Source organism: Lithobates pipiens, unplaced genomic scaffold, assembly GCF_037356315.1.
Source record: "Lithobates pipiens isolate NorthernLeopardFrog02 unplaced genomic scaffold, aLitPip1_a1.2 Scaffold_22, whole genome shotgun sequence".
Classification (NCBI taxonomy): domain Eukaryota; kingdom Metazoa; phylum Chordata; class Amphibia; order Anura; family Ranidae; genus Lithobates; species Lithobates pipiens.
The window spans coordinates 72,631,243-72,645,348 of record NW_027507784.1 but is presented as its reverse complement, the minus strand read 5'-3'; the positions used below and the strand labels follow the sequence as shown (position 1 = coordinate 72,645,348).

General features: G+C 49.5%; 1 protein-coding gene across 1 annotated transcript in view; it reads left to right on the top strand.

The window, feature by feature from the left end:
- KYNU (kynureninase) overlaps window positions 1-14,106 on the top strand; it is a 236,023-nt gene that overhangs the window by 183,030 nt on the left and 38,887 nt on the right. The window contains exon 13 of the mRNA XM_077447753.1: window positions 2,816-2,901. Within this exon, the coding sequence (XP_077303879.1) occupies window positions 2,816-2,901 (86 nt within the window). The remainder of the gene's footprint in view (window positions 1-2,815; window positions 2,902-14,106) is intronic.

Below are 14,106 nucleotides of genomic sequence, written 5' to 3'. Positions count from 1 at the left end.
ATTAGTGTCTTCTTTCAAGTTGTATAAACTATTGTAGTAGAAGCTGAAAGCATCCGCAATATCCTTGGGGTTAGTTAATTTTACTCCGGAGTCAGGATGATATATAAAGGGGAGTTTTTGTTTAACCATTCTCTCTTTAAGTTGGGTGGCTAACAGCTTACCCGCCTTGTTCCCATGGGTATATTGATTTGCTTTAAGAATATGAATATTACGAGAATATTGGGCTAAAAGTAGGGCTCGTAATTCATTCCTTGCATCCGCCAGTTTATTACTGAGTGGTAATGAGGGTTTTTGTTTGTTCGCAATCTCCAAATCAGATATGTCTTTCAAGAGGTTGTCCATGTGCTGCCCCCTTGACCTTTTCAATTTCACACTCTCTTTTATCAAATAGCCCCTCATGAATGCCTTATGGGCATTCCAAACCACGAATGGATCTGCTTCTCCATTATCATTAATATTAAAAAATTCGTCAATTGACTTAGATATACCTTTAGCAATGTCTGGGATTCTAAACAGCTGTGTGTCATTTTTCCATCTATTAGCACGAGTTGAACAGACATTTCCACCTATTGTGATTGATACTGGAGCATGATCTGACCATTCTATACGCCCTATATCAGACATCGAAATACGCTGCAACAGGAATTTATCTACCAGAAACAAATCAATTCTTGAGTAGGATAGATGGGCTCGCGAAAAATATGGAAAATCTTTTTCTGTGGAATGCTGGCATCTCCAGACATCTTATAACCCCGTAGAACGGGAGAAATTAGATAAGTTTGGTCTGCGATTTGATGTGGCCGACGCGTTTGCAGTATCCATATGAGAATCGGGGGTAAAACTTTCAAGTAATCCTGCATGGTTAAGATGTAAAATTATGCAGATTAGATCCAGATTCATTTACTTTGGGATTAGGCATAGTTGCCTCTCACTAAAAACCTGGGACTGAGTCATCTAAAGCCTCATACACATGATCGGACTTTAAACAAACTTTCTTGTGGATTTCTGTAAGGGCATTGGCCGTGAACTTGTTAAGCATACACGCGATCTGACTTTTTCAGCCAACTTTCACAAAATCACATGTTTTTTCTGCTCTTTAACGCCACCTTTGGTCAACTTCTGTATCGTTGTCTGATCTTTTGCATTGGTTCTGAGCATGCGTGTTTGTAAAGTCCGATGGTTTTCTGTACAAACGTTCAGACTTTGCTCCATCGGACTTATGTTGTCAAAAAGTTTGTCTGTGTGCACAGCTAACATTTGTCCAATGAAAAACGAAAAAGGTTGTCTGATGGAGCGTACACACGGATGGATGTTGCCTTAAAACAGCTAATTTGCATGTTTGTTGTCAAAAAGTCAGATCGTGTGTATGGGCATTAATAAGAGATGAGACATTACTCCGATTCTACCAGTTCTGTGTGTAGATTTCACCTTGCTCTATAGACCTGTTTAAATAACAGACAGTATAGAACTTCACCTGATGACTGAATAAAAGACTACATAATATTATTGTGCAATATTTTATATTTACCCAACTAAAAAGTTAAAATGTTTATTTAAAAAAATATATATATGTACAGAACCATTTTTCTTTCCTTTAGTATCACACATTACATAAAACAATGGAGCACCTAAAATTATAATACATTCTCAAATACAAAAACAAGGAATTGTCATACCATCAGCCTCTTGCAGTCGCCTTTACCGCAACATTCAGAATGGGAGAGAGAGGGACGGGACTGGGAGCCAATCAGTTATGCATGCAAATGTGTTGACTCTGTTTGGAGGAGAGAACAGACTGACCAGATGAATGACATCACCAGTCTGCTGGTAGTTAGAGGACAATGCTGCATTCCTTAAATGTAACTGATGTCATCTACCTGGCTGTTCTCTGTGGCAGGGCTATGTACTTTTCAGGACATAATGGGCAGATATACAAATATGTGGCAGGTAAAACAGGACTCTTACATGTACTTAAAGAGGAAGTAAACCCTGATGAGTTTACTTCCTCTTTCATTCCCTGCAAAGGTAAAGCATAATGGACTACTATGCATCGCATCGCATCGCATAGTAGTCCATTATGTGTCACTTACCTGACACAGGAGCCAGCGAAGTCACCGCTGTCCCCTGTAGTCCAGCGCACCCATCTTCTCGGTGGGTCTCGCTGCTCCGCTACTGTCATTCGTCAAAGCCGCGATGACGTCACTCCCGCGCATGCGCACGGGAGCCGCCACTCATGGCATAACGCCGTTGACAGCGGCGTGCTCAGTGCGCCTACGCGCCGCTGTCTACGGCGCATGTGCCGTAGACAGCGGTGCCTGTCTTTTGGCAAATATCTCCTAAACCATGTAGGTTTAGGAGATATTTCTTGAACCTAGAGGTAAGCCTTAATCTAGGCTTACCTGTAGGTCAAAGTTGGTTGTAAGGGTTTTACAACCACTTTAATCATAGCTGTGTGCCCGGAGGTCACCTTTTAGTTCCCTAATTGTGTGGTTCATGATAAATTTTACTTTAACTTTGGTCATGAAAGTTTTAGTAAATCCCTAAGGTCAAAATCATCTTCACTTGCTAGTTATTTACAGAAAAATACTGTAAGTTGGACGCATTATTCCCTACTTTATTGACGCCTCTTTGGTTGTACAAAGGAAATATGTTACTTATGATCATGTACAGCACAATTGTCTATTTTTACTGTTAGATATTGACATGTATCGTCTAGTGCTATAACAAAGAAACCACCTTTGACATATCATATGTTGTTGCTGTATTTAATGATACCTGCATGATATAACTAGATTTTGTTCATATTTTAAACAAGAACTGGAATTAAGCAAAGGAATTAATGGATTTCGTATATCGAACCCTCCTATTCTACTGGTCTGTTCCCTGCATGCAAGTTTAGAGGTAAGGACACCATGCATCGACAGTGATACGTATTGAAGAACATCACATATTATGATCAAAGGAAAATGTGTTTCATTAAAGTTGATATAGCCTAATTATTTTGTAACATATGTTTAAAATGTACCTTTCAATTTTACCTTTTTAAATTGAAATTTACTTTTTCAGCTATGATTTTCAAAGTGAAGAAATGTCATCAGCACACCAATGATTCCTCAAAAGGGCCCAACTCTTTATTATCGTGGTCACGTGATAAATATACAGTAATGTTTCAGAGCCACTCAGGGCCCCTTCATCATGCAAGCGACCCTATCAAGGAATCCTTGGTGTGCTAATGACATTTCTGCACTTTGATCATCCATGGTTTCCAGCCTATGGTCATTACAGCACCCAGCACTACTAAACAGCCAGATTCCTGTATGTGTCCGAGGGGAATATTGCACTTAGCTATGCTTTTCTGGTACAATAGTTTTTATTGAGTTAAACAAAGCCAAATTACAGGCTTGAGGAGAAAAAAGGCAAAATGTCCCAAGCAGGGGATCAAAACATCAAATTAATTGTGAATACAAACAAAACATATTTCCATTGTTTTTAATGTGAATAGTAAAAGCATCCAGCACTCGGAGGGGGTAATGAGTAACTGGGCACGGGGGGGCTCGAGACATGGTGAGCCAACGGGGGGGGGGGGGGGATTGTTGCCCATGGTGGAGGAGAGGGGGAGAGGGGAAGAAAATAAAAGGGTAATGGAATAGGGAGATATAGGAAAGCGGAGGGTGAGAGAAGGAGGGAGAGAAGGAGATGGTCAAGACAAGAATAAAAAAAAGGAGATGTAGGCTTAGACAGGAAGAGAGAGTGGAGGCTGCAGGTTAGATGGTATACTAGCGTGGTCTGGAAAACCCAAGCTGGCCGGGGGCAGAGTGGGAAGAGCATAGGATCACCAAGGGTTCCACACTTTGAGGAACTTAGCATGAGAGTCATGAAGTATACTGGTCATCTTCTCATGCAGCATGAGGTAGTCAGAATGCTCTTCACCTCTGCAAACCCAACCACGGGCTTCCTTCAAGCACTGTCAATAGCATGCATTGTGACAACGAAGAGGTAGGTTGCCAGTTTTTGTTGGTATGAGAAAAGGCCTGGGAGGGGGCAGTGAACAATTGCATGCGGGGCATCCTTGTTGAATGGTACATAAAAAAGTGTTGAGAGGAGGCCATAGACCTTGGACCATAATCCCACCAAACGTGGGCAAGACCATCAAATATGGATCTCGCCTCCACGTTGGTCACATGCCCTAAAGCATCTGTCATTGTATGACAGGCTTGAATGGGCTATGCAGGCCATGATCCAATACTGTGGAAGAGAACCTTATAGGCCCATTCCATGGTGATCTTGTTGAAGGAAAATGTGGCTACTGATTACCAGGCCTTGCTCCAGTCCTTTAAATCTATAGAGACAGTGTCAAGTCTTGTTCCCATTTGGAGATGTACGGGTGGGAGTGAGATGAACCCCCCCGGTCAAGCAGGAGTAAATAGAGGAGATGATACCCCGGGATCCAGGTGAATGAAGACAGATATGTTCAAAGGTCATCGTTTGAAAAGGGAAAGAAGATTTACGGCAGAGGGTTGAAATCCATTGATGGAGTTTTATATAGCAAAACAATTCTGCAGGGAGTGTGTTGTGGGTTTTGCGAATGGAAGCCCAGGATGGAAAAGTGCGGGATCCTAGGAAGTGATAGACCTGGGAGTAGCCGTGAGCAGACCACCACACAAAAGCCAGGGGTTGGCCTAGCCCCAGAGGATATAGGGGGTTGTTCAGAAGAGGAAGGAGCGGGAGAAAGGGGAACATTAAGTTGCCTGAATAGTGAACCAAGTCCCAGAGACTTAAGCTATTGGCCATGAGAGGGCTAAGAGAGGAGGCTGGGGGAAGCCACAGAAGGGCCGAGGCTGGGATAGGAGCACAATTAGGATTTCCAGAAGTACCCATAGTGGAATGTCTGAAGTCACGTGTAAGATCGTAACCTGTGAGAGCTGTGCAGCTAAGTAATAATTTGCAACATTCAGAACGCAGAGGCCGTCTCTTAACCTATGGGCGAATAGTTTTAGTACAGGCCACTCTGGGGCGTTTGAGGGCCCAAATGAAAGCTTGGATTTATTCTGGAGTGACCATAAGAAGAAGACGGGTACTCGGACTGGTAAAGTCCAAAAGAAGTATAGAATCTTAGGAAGCACAGTCACTTTAACTGTATTGATGCAGCCTATCCGTGACAGCCAAGGGAATCACCAGGAGCCCATAAGAGTAGTGATAGCGTGAAGGAGAGACTAAAAGGTTAGTGGCAAAGAGAGAAGAGTAAGAGGGGGTCAAACGGACTCCCAGGTATTCCAGGGGGAAGTCAGTCCAGCGATGCGGGAAGGACATCTGGAGATGAGAAACCATGAAATCTAAAAGAGAGATGTTTAAGGCAATTGTTTTATGAGGGTTGATCTCCAGGCCTGAGATGACCATGAAGCAGGATAACAGTGAATGTAGGTTAAAGAGCGTCGTAATGGGGTTGGAGAGGGTCAGAAGGAAGTCATCCACAAACAAGTTAACCTTGTAGAACTTGGCAGCATTGGGGAGCACCATAATATTGGAGTCAGCACAAAGGGCAAGGTCCAGAGACAGGATAAAGAGGGCTGGGGAAAAGGGGTGCACTGACGTGTTCCTCGGACTATAGGAAAAGAAGTGGAGGAAAAGTCCTTATAGCGGGCCGATCCTGTAGGGGAGGAGTATTGGACTGAAAGCCAGGTCAGAAAGGATTCTCCAAAGGCAACAAATATTGCAAATAGTCCCAGAACAGGATATTGATTGCTTTGAAAGTAAGAACCCTGGGATTTTACGTTGGTTCAGCAGGATAATAAGATCACTTTAAGAACATTATCAGCCACCTGGTGACCCAGAACAAATCCAACTTGGTCTCTGTATATCAGCTAGCACAGATACTTATTGACGCGGATACTCAAAATGTTGCCTAATGGTACACACGATTGCACAATTCGACTGTGTGTGGGCTCCGGCGGACTTTGAAAGATGACTTGACTCAAAATTGTCCGCCGGACTCGGCTGTCCAGCGGACAATCTGCTCATCTGTGTGCTAGTCCGCCGGACTTTCCAAATGAACGGACTTGCCCACACACGGAGTAAAGTCCGTTCATTTTGAACGTGACTTCAGGTACAATGGGAATAGAGAAGGAAGTCAATGCCACAGCCTCCATAGGCGAGATTGACACCTTGCTAGCCCCGTTGCCTGGTATGGGTTTTAAGGGGAACCCCTACGCCAAAAAAACTGCATGGGGGCCCCCCAAAGTACATACCGGACCACTTATCCGAGCATGCAGCCTGGCCAGTCAGGAAAGGGGGTGGGGATGAGCGAGCAGCCCCCCCTCCTGAACTGTACCAGGCCGCATGCCCTCAACATGGAGGGGTGGGTGCTTTGGGGAAGGGGGGCCCTGCGGCCTCCCACCCCCAAAGCACCTTGTCCCCATGTTGATGAGGGCAAGGGCCTCTTCCCAACAACACTGGCTGTTGGTTGTCGGGGTCTGCGGGCAGGGGCTTATCGGAATCCGGGAGCCCCCTTTAATAAGGGGGCCCCCAGATCCCAGCCCCCCCACCCTATGTGAATGAGTATGGGGTAAATCGTACCCCTACCCATTCACCTGGGGGGGAAAAGTGGTAATAAAAAAACACACAACACAGGTTTTTAAAGTAGTTCATTAGTCAGCTCCGGGGTCTTTTTCCGACTTCGGAGTCTTCTTCCGACTTCTCCGCGCTTTCCGGTTCTTCTGCCGGCTCCTCCTCTATCTTCTGCTCTTTTGCCGCTCTTTTTCTAGCAGAGGAGCCCGGCTTTCTTGTTCGTCGTCGTCGCCGACCGGGGGTCTTCTTCCGACTTCGGGTGTCTTCTTCCGACTTCTCTGCGTTTCCTGAGGGCCCCATGCCACTAAGGGGCCCCATCAGGGTTGCCAGCCTCAATAAAACCAGGGACAGTATGTAAAAATCTGTGTTTTTAAAAAAATCACAAGATTATAGTTGCCTCGCCTCTCCAGTACCTTTTCAGTGTACGTATACTGTGTGTGTATACTGTGTGCGTATACTGTGTGTGTATACTGTGTGGCTCCATAATCTATTGCCTTGGGGCCCCATAATCTCCTATTATCTGGGGGCCCCACAATCTCCTATTGCCCGGGGGCCCCATGAGTTGTCAGTCCGCCCCTGATCGTGTGTATGCGGCATAAGAGTTTTATGTCCTCATTTAGTAAGGGAATCGGCCGAAAGATCTGGGGGTCCTGAGCTTCCGCCTCAGATTTTGGGATCATAAAGATATGAGCCCGGAGGGCATCAGGGTAGGGCATCTCACCCTGTCACATTGCGCTAAAGAAAGCTGCCAAGTGAGAAGCCAGTAAAAGCCGTCGGGATCAGGGGCCTTCACAAGATGGATCAACTTGCTAGTCAGGGCAACTTCCAATTAAGTAATGTTTGCATACAATGCCTCCTTGGTGGTTGTAGGCAAGGAGGGGAGTCTAAAATCTTAGAAAAGTATATCAGCCAAGTTAGTGGGGAAGGGTTTTCTATAAAGAGAGGACAGAAAGGCAGCAAAAGATACCGTGATTTTCGTTGGGTCCGAAATAAGATCACCACCTATCATGTATCAGATAAGACCAGAACTGTGTGGACTGCAACAGAGGAAACCCAAATGTGTATAAGTGAAATATAATGATTTATTAAGGAAAGTGAATAATATAAATACAACCACACAGTGCAATAAAACAACCAACAGAGACCCCCAAATAACAACAGACAGATATGTACAATAAAGGGGAAATACCAGGATCGTAAACGATAGGCAGGCCAGGGTCATGCACAGAGGATCAGTAGATAAACAAGGGCAGTCCAGAATCAGAGATACAAGCCAGGCCAAGGTCATACACGGGGAGATCGGCAGATGGGGTAAGGAACACAGGACAGGGAGAGGATGGACGGATCAGACTGCAGGACAGGGATGATGGTAACAGGTGGGACAGGATAGGGACCAGGACAGGGAAACAGGATCAGAACCACGGGTCACAGGTTCAGGGCACAGGAACAGGTTCAGAATCACAAGCAGCAGGTCAGGGCACAAGGACAATACCAAGGCAAACATATGAGTGCTTGCCAGCTATTTATAGGCCTGTGATTGGCCTCAAGTGACACCTAATTGCAGGAGGTGCTGCCTGCTCCATACTGCCAGGATCCATCCGCTGGTGGACGCCAGTACTGCAGCCCAAAGATGATATAACATCAGCAGGGAAAAGCTCTCCTGACAGCTCAAAACTGACAGGAGACACCTGCTGGTGGACCTCAGTACTGCACGCCAAAAGACAGATATTATCAGTGGATGGCACATTTCCTGAGAGTACCCCCCCTCAAAGGAGCGGCCTCCAGACGCTCCAACTAGCTGCTGCTGGGACAAGTCCATGGCATCAAGCTGGTCAGCAGGCGGTGTCACATTAAGCTGGATATGAAGACAGTCTAAAACATTAAACCAGGCAATGGGCATCTCAAGCTGGACAGCAGGTGAAGACATAACAGGTTTAGCAGCAGGCACATTGAACTGGGCGGCAAGCTTCGGGTCGTTGGGTTGGGCGGCAGGCTCCAGGTCATCGGCAGGGTCCGGATTGTCGGACTGGGCAGCAGTCACCTTGAACTGTGCAACAGGCACATCAGGCTGGGCAGCCGGCACAGGCACATCAAGCGGGGCAGCGGGTACATCAAGCTGGGCAGAGGGCACCGCAAGCTGGGCAGAGGGCACAGGCACTTCAAGCTGGACAGCGGGCACAGGCACTTCAAGCTGGAGCAGCAGGCACCGCAGGCTGGACAGCGGGCACCGGCACTTCAGGCTGGACAGCAGACAGGAACACCTCAGGCCGGGAGGCTGGCACATCAGACCGGGAGGCTGGCACATCAGACCGGAAGGCTGCAAGGCAGGCAGCGGCACGGCAGGCTGGAAGGCAGGCAGCGGCACGGTAGGCTGGAAGGCAGGCAGTGGCACAGCAGGCTGGAAGGCAGGCACCGGAACGGCAGTCTGGAAAGGCAGGCACCGGGACGGCAGGCTGGAAGGCAGGCACCGGGACGGCAGGCTGGAAGGCAGGCACTGGGACGGCAGGCTGGAAGGCAGGCACTGGGACAGCAGGCTGGAAGGCAGGCACCGGGACGGCAGGAAGGCAGGCACCGGGACGGCAGGCAGGAAGGCAGGCACTGGGACAGCAGGCAGGCACATCAGACTAGAAGGCCTCAGACTGTAAGGCCGGGACATCAGACTGGAAGGCCTCAGGCTGGAAGGCATCGGGCTGGAAGGCCGGGACATCAGACTGGAAGGCATCGGGCTGGAAGGCCAGGACATCAGACTGGAAGGCATCAGACTGGAAGGCCGGGACATCAGACTGGAAGGCATCAGACTGGAAGGCCGGGACATCAGACTGGAAGGCATCAGACTTGAAGGCATCAGACTGGAAGGCATCAGACTGGAAGGCCGGGACATCAGACTCGAAGGCATCAGACTGGAAGGCCGGGACATCAGACTGGAAGGCATCAGACTGGAAGGCCGGGACATCAGACTCGAAGGCATCAGACTGGAAGGCCAGGACATCAGACTGGAAGGCATCAGACTGGAAGGCCGGGACATCAGACTAGAAGGCATCAGACTGGAAGGCCGGGACATCAGACTGGAAGGCATCAGACTGGAAGGCCGGGACATCAGGCTGGAAGGCGTCAGGCTGGAAGGCATCAGACTGGAGCACAGGAACTTCAGGCGGAGACACTGGCTGGATAGCAGGCAGATGTTTGGCAGAATCAGGTGGGTGATCAGGTTCAGCTGGCATGCAGGCAGACTGGAGCAGGATGGTTGGTGTGGAGGCAGGTTGCGTTACTGGCAGGAACAAATGGGTAGGAAATACCTTCCGTCTCTTTTTAGATTTAGCTACTGAAGTCCTGTAGGTAGCTGCAGATCTATAGGTAGGGGATGAAGCAGACTGGAGAGAAGGGTTGGAATATGGCAGGGAAGAGGTAACAGTGGCTGGGGGAAGTTCTTGAGGTATAGTGGGCCACGGGAAAGAGGCAGTTGGATTAAAGGCAGGATATATGCAGCAGGAAGAAACAGGGTATTGATATTTGGTGGGGAGTAGAGTATATTGGGCTGAAACTGAGGTTGCCATAGGTGATGGAGGAAGAGACTCTTGGGCAGGCAGGTGTTTGGTAGCAGAGATGGTTTGTTGTGGGCTGGCTGTGGCTGATTGCAAAATACCAGACCATGCTAAAAGTAGTGGTTGTACAAACTGCGGGTTACATACTGCCTGTCTAACAAGGGATTGTACGGAATCAACACATTCTATTATCATCTGTTGGGAACAGGCTGTGTAATGCTCAAAAAAGTAAGGGGAATCATCTTCCAGAAGCCATACCAGTGATGTGACTTGATTAATCATGAAAGGGGGAGAAAAATTATCATGGCCTCCCGGGATGCAGGGCAGGGCCAGCTCTGTGCAGATTTGAATTAACGGCTGAACATCCCCAAACAGCATACAGCCCTGATCAACCCAGGAGTGAGCTAAACGAATGGTTTCCAACAGCTGATCACTGGTCCACTTTTTCAGTGTCTGGCGGAGATGGTCACTACTGTCAGACGCCAGCAAAGCATAATAACGAATCACTTCTAAATTCATTTCAGTAAGCAACCTGAACCAAGATGGTTCCTCTGTGTAGCCACTTCTGGTCAGGGATGGCCTTGGTCATGTATCAGATAAGACCAGAACTGTGTGGACTGCAACAGAGGAAACCCAAATGTGTATAAGTGAAATATAATGATTTATTAAGGGAAGTGAATAATATAAACACAACCACACAGTGCAATAAAACAACCAACAGAGACCCCCAAATAACAACAGACAGATATGTACAATAAATGGGAAATATCAGGATCGTAAACGATAGGCAGGCCAGGGTCATGCACAGAGGATCAGTAGATAAACAAGGGCAGTCCAGAATCAGAGATACAAGCCAGGTCAAGGTCATACACGGGGAGATCAGCAGATGGGGTAAGGAACACAGGACAGGGAGAGGATGGACGGATCAGACTGCAGGACAGGGATGATGGTAACAGGTGGGACAGGGTAGGGACCAGGACAGGGAAACAGGATCAGAACCACGGGTCACAGGTTCAGAATCAGGCTCAGAATCAGGCTCAGAATCACAAGCAGCAGGTCAGGGCAGAAGGACAATACCAAGGCAAACATATGAGTGCTTGCCAGCAGGGGCGTACCTAGAGCATTTGGCACCCGGGGCGGATCCTATATCTGGCACCCCCCCCACCATAAAATGTAAAAACACCCACCGTGTCCCCTGCATACCTCTGCATCCTTCAATATCTTTTTGTCACTACTGTGTACCCCCCCTCTCCACAACTGCACCTCTGGACCCCTTTAAATTACACAGCACCCTGCACCTCTGGACCCCTTTACATTACACAGGACCTTGCACCTAAGGACCTCTTTACATTAGACAGCCCCCTGCACCTCTGGACCCCTTTACATTACACAGCAGCCTGCACCTCTGGACCCCTTTACATTACACAGCTCTTGTACCACTGGACCCCTTTACATAACATAGTACCCTGAACCTCCTGACCCCATTACATTACACAGTGCCCTGCACCTCTGGACCCCTTTACATTACACAGGACCTTGCGCCTAAGGACCTCTTTACATTACACAGCAGCCTGCACCTCTGGACCCCTTTACATTACACAGCTCTTGTACCTCTGGACCCCTTTACATAACATAGCACCCTGAACCTCCTGACCCCTTTACATTACACAGCCCATGGATCCCTTTACATTACACAGCACCCTGAACCTCTGGACCCCTTTACATTACACAGCCCTTGTACCTCTGGACCCCTTTACATTACACAGCACCCTGCACCTCTGCACCCCTTTACATTACACAGTCCCTCACAGCTCTGGACCCTCTGCATGTTACACAGATCCCCTACAGTGCAGACCCCCCTCCCTACCATACAGACCCCCATCTACAGTGTAGACCCCCCTACAGTACAGAATCCTCCCCTACAGTGCAGACCCTCCTACAGTACAGACCCCTCCACCCTATAGCGCAGACCCCCCCCTACAGTGCAGACCCTCCTACAGTACAGACCCACCCCCCTACAGCGCAGACCCCCCTACAGTACAGACTCCCCTACAGTACAGAATCCTCACCTACAGTACAGACCCCCCTACAGTGCAGAATCTTCCCCTACAGTACAGACCCCCCCCCCCCTACAGTGCAGGACCCCCCCTACAGTGCAGGACCCCTTCTACAGTGCAGGACCCCCCTACAGTGCAGGACCCCCCTACAGTGCAGGAACCCTTCTACAGTGCAGGACCCCTTCTACAGTGCAGGACCCCTTCTACAGTGCAGGACCCCTTCTACAGTGCAGACCCCCTACAGTGCAGGACCCCCCTACAGTGCAGGACCCCTTCTACAGTGCAGGACCCCTTCTACAGTGCAGGACCCCTTCTACAGTGCAGACCCCCTACAGTGCAGGACCCCCCTACAGTGCAGGACCCCTTCTACAGTGCAGGACCCCTTCTACAGTGCAGGACCCCTTCTACAGTGCAGGACCCCCTACAGTGCAGGACCCCCCTACAGTGCAGGACCCCCCTACAGCGCAGACCCCCTACAGTGCAGGACCCCTTCTACAGTGCAGGACCCCCCTACAGTGCAGGACCCCCCCTACAGTGCAGGACCCCTTCTACAGTGCAGGACCCCTTCTACAGTGCAGGACCCCTATAGTGCAGGACCCCTTCTACAGTGCAGGACCCCTTCTACAGTGCAGGACCCCTTCTACAGTGCAGACCCCCTACAGTGCAGGACCCCCTACAGTACAGGACCCTCCCTACAGTGCAGGACCCACCACAGTAAAGAACCCCCCTACAGTGCAGGACCCCCCCTACAGTGCAGGACCCCCCTGCAGACCCCCTACAGTGCAGGACCCCCCTACAGTGCAGACCCCCTACAGTGCAGGACCCCCCTACAGTGCAGGACCCACCACAGTAAAGAACCCCTAGTGTACCTGGAGCCCAAGGCAGCAGCATTGCAGGGGGGAGGTGCGAGCAGCACCCGAGTGGAGTGTCACCTGTCGGCTCAGTGATCCGGGACCCGGCGCAATAATCCCCTTCTCTCTGTAGTCACGTGACTCACATCGCGCCGTTCAGATCAGTCTCGGGCAGCGGCTGTCACTCACAGCCGAGCAGAGTGAAGCCGCCCCCTCCTTGTCTACACAGTGCTGTGCATGGAGGAGGGGGAGGCGGCTTCACTCTGCTCGGCTGTGAGTGACAGCCGCTACCCGAGACTGATCAGAACGGCAGCGCGACGCGACCACAGAGAGAAGGGGAGCCGGGTCCCGGATCACTGAGCCGGCAGATGTCACTCCACTCGGGTGCTGCTCGCACCCCCCCGCAATGCCGCCCACTGCCAGTGCCTCAGGCTCCTCACGGCGCTGTCTGACACTTCAGTTGCGGAGAGGAGAGGGGGGGCGCTGGCCTGACACCCCCCCAGTGTGTGGCACCCGGGGCGGCACGCCCCCCCGCCCCCCCACTTAGTACGCCCCTGCTTGCCAGCTATTTATAGGCCTGTGATTGGCCTCAAGTGACACCTGATTGCAGGAGGTGCTGCCTGCTCCATACTGCCAGGATCCATCCGCTGGTGGACGCCAGTACTGCAGCCCAAAGATGATATAACATCAGCAGGGAAAGGCTCTCCTGACAGCTCAAAACTGACAGGAGACACCTGCTGGTGGACCTCAGTACTGCACGCCAAAAGACAGATATTATCAGCGGATGGAACATTTCCTGACACCACCAGCAGATCGGAGTCAGATAGGTTTATGGGTTTGACCGGATGAGTTCAGTTTTCGGGCCAGCATAATCCCCGTTTTGTTTCGCACAGGAATGCAATTTATGTTTTGCCCAAAAGGGCCTTTTCTTAGCTTTGCTTTTTAGACACTGGGGTTATTTACAAAAGGAAAATCCACTTTGCACTGCAAGTGCACTTGGAAGTAAAGTCCCTTTAGATCCGACCGTGGGGATGCAAGGAAAATAAAAAACAGCATTTTAGCTTGCACATGATTGGATGATAAAATGAGCAG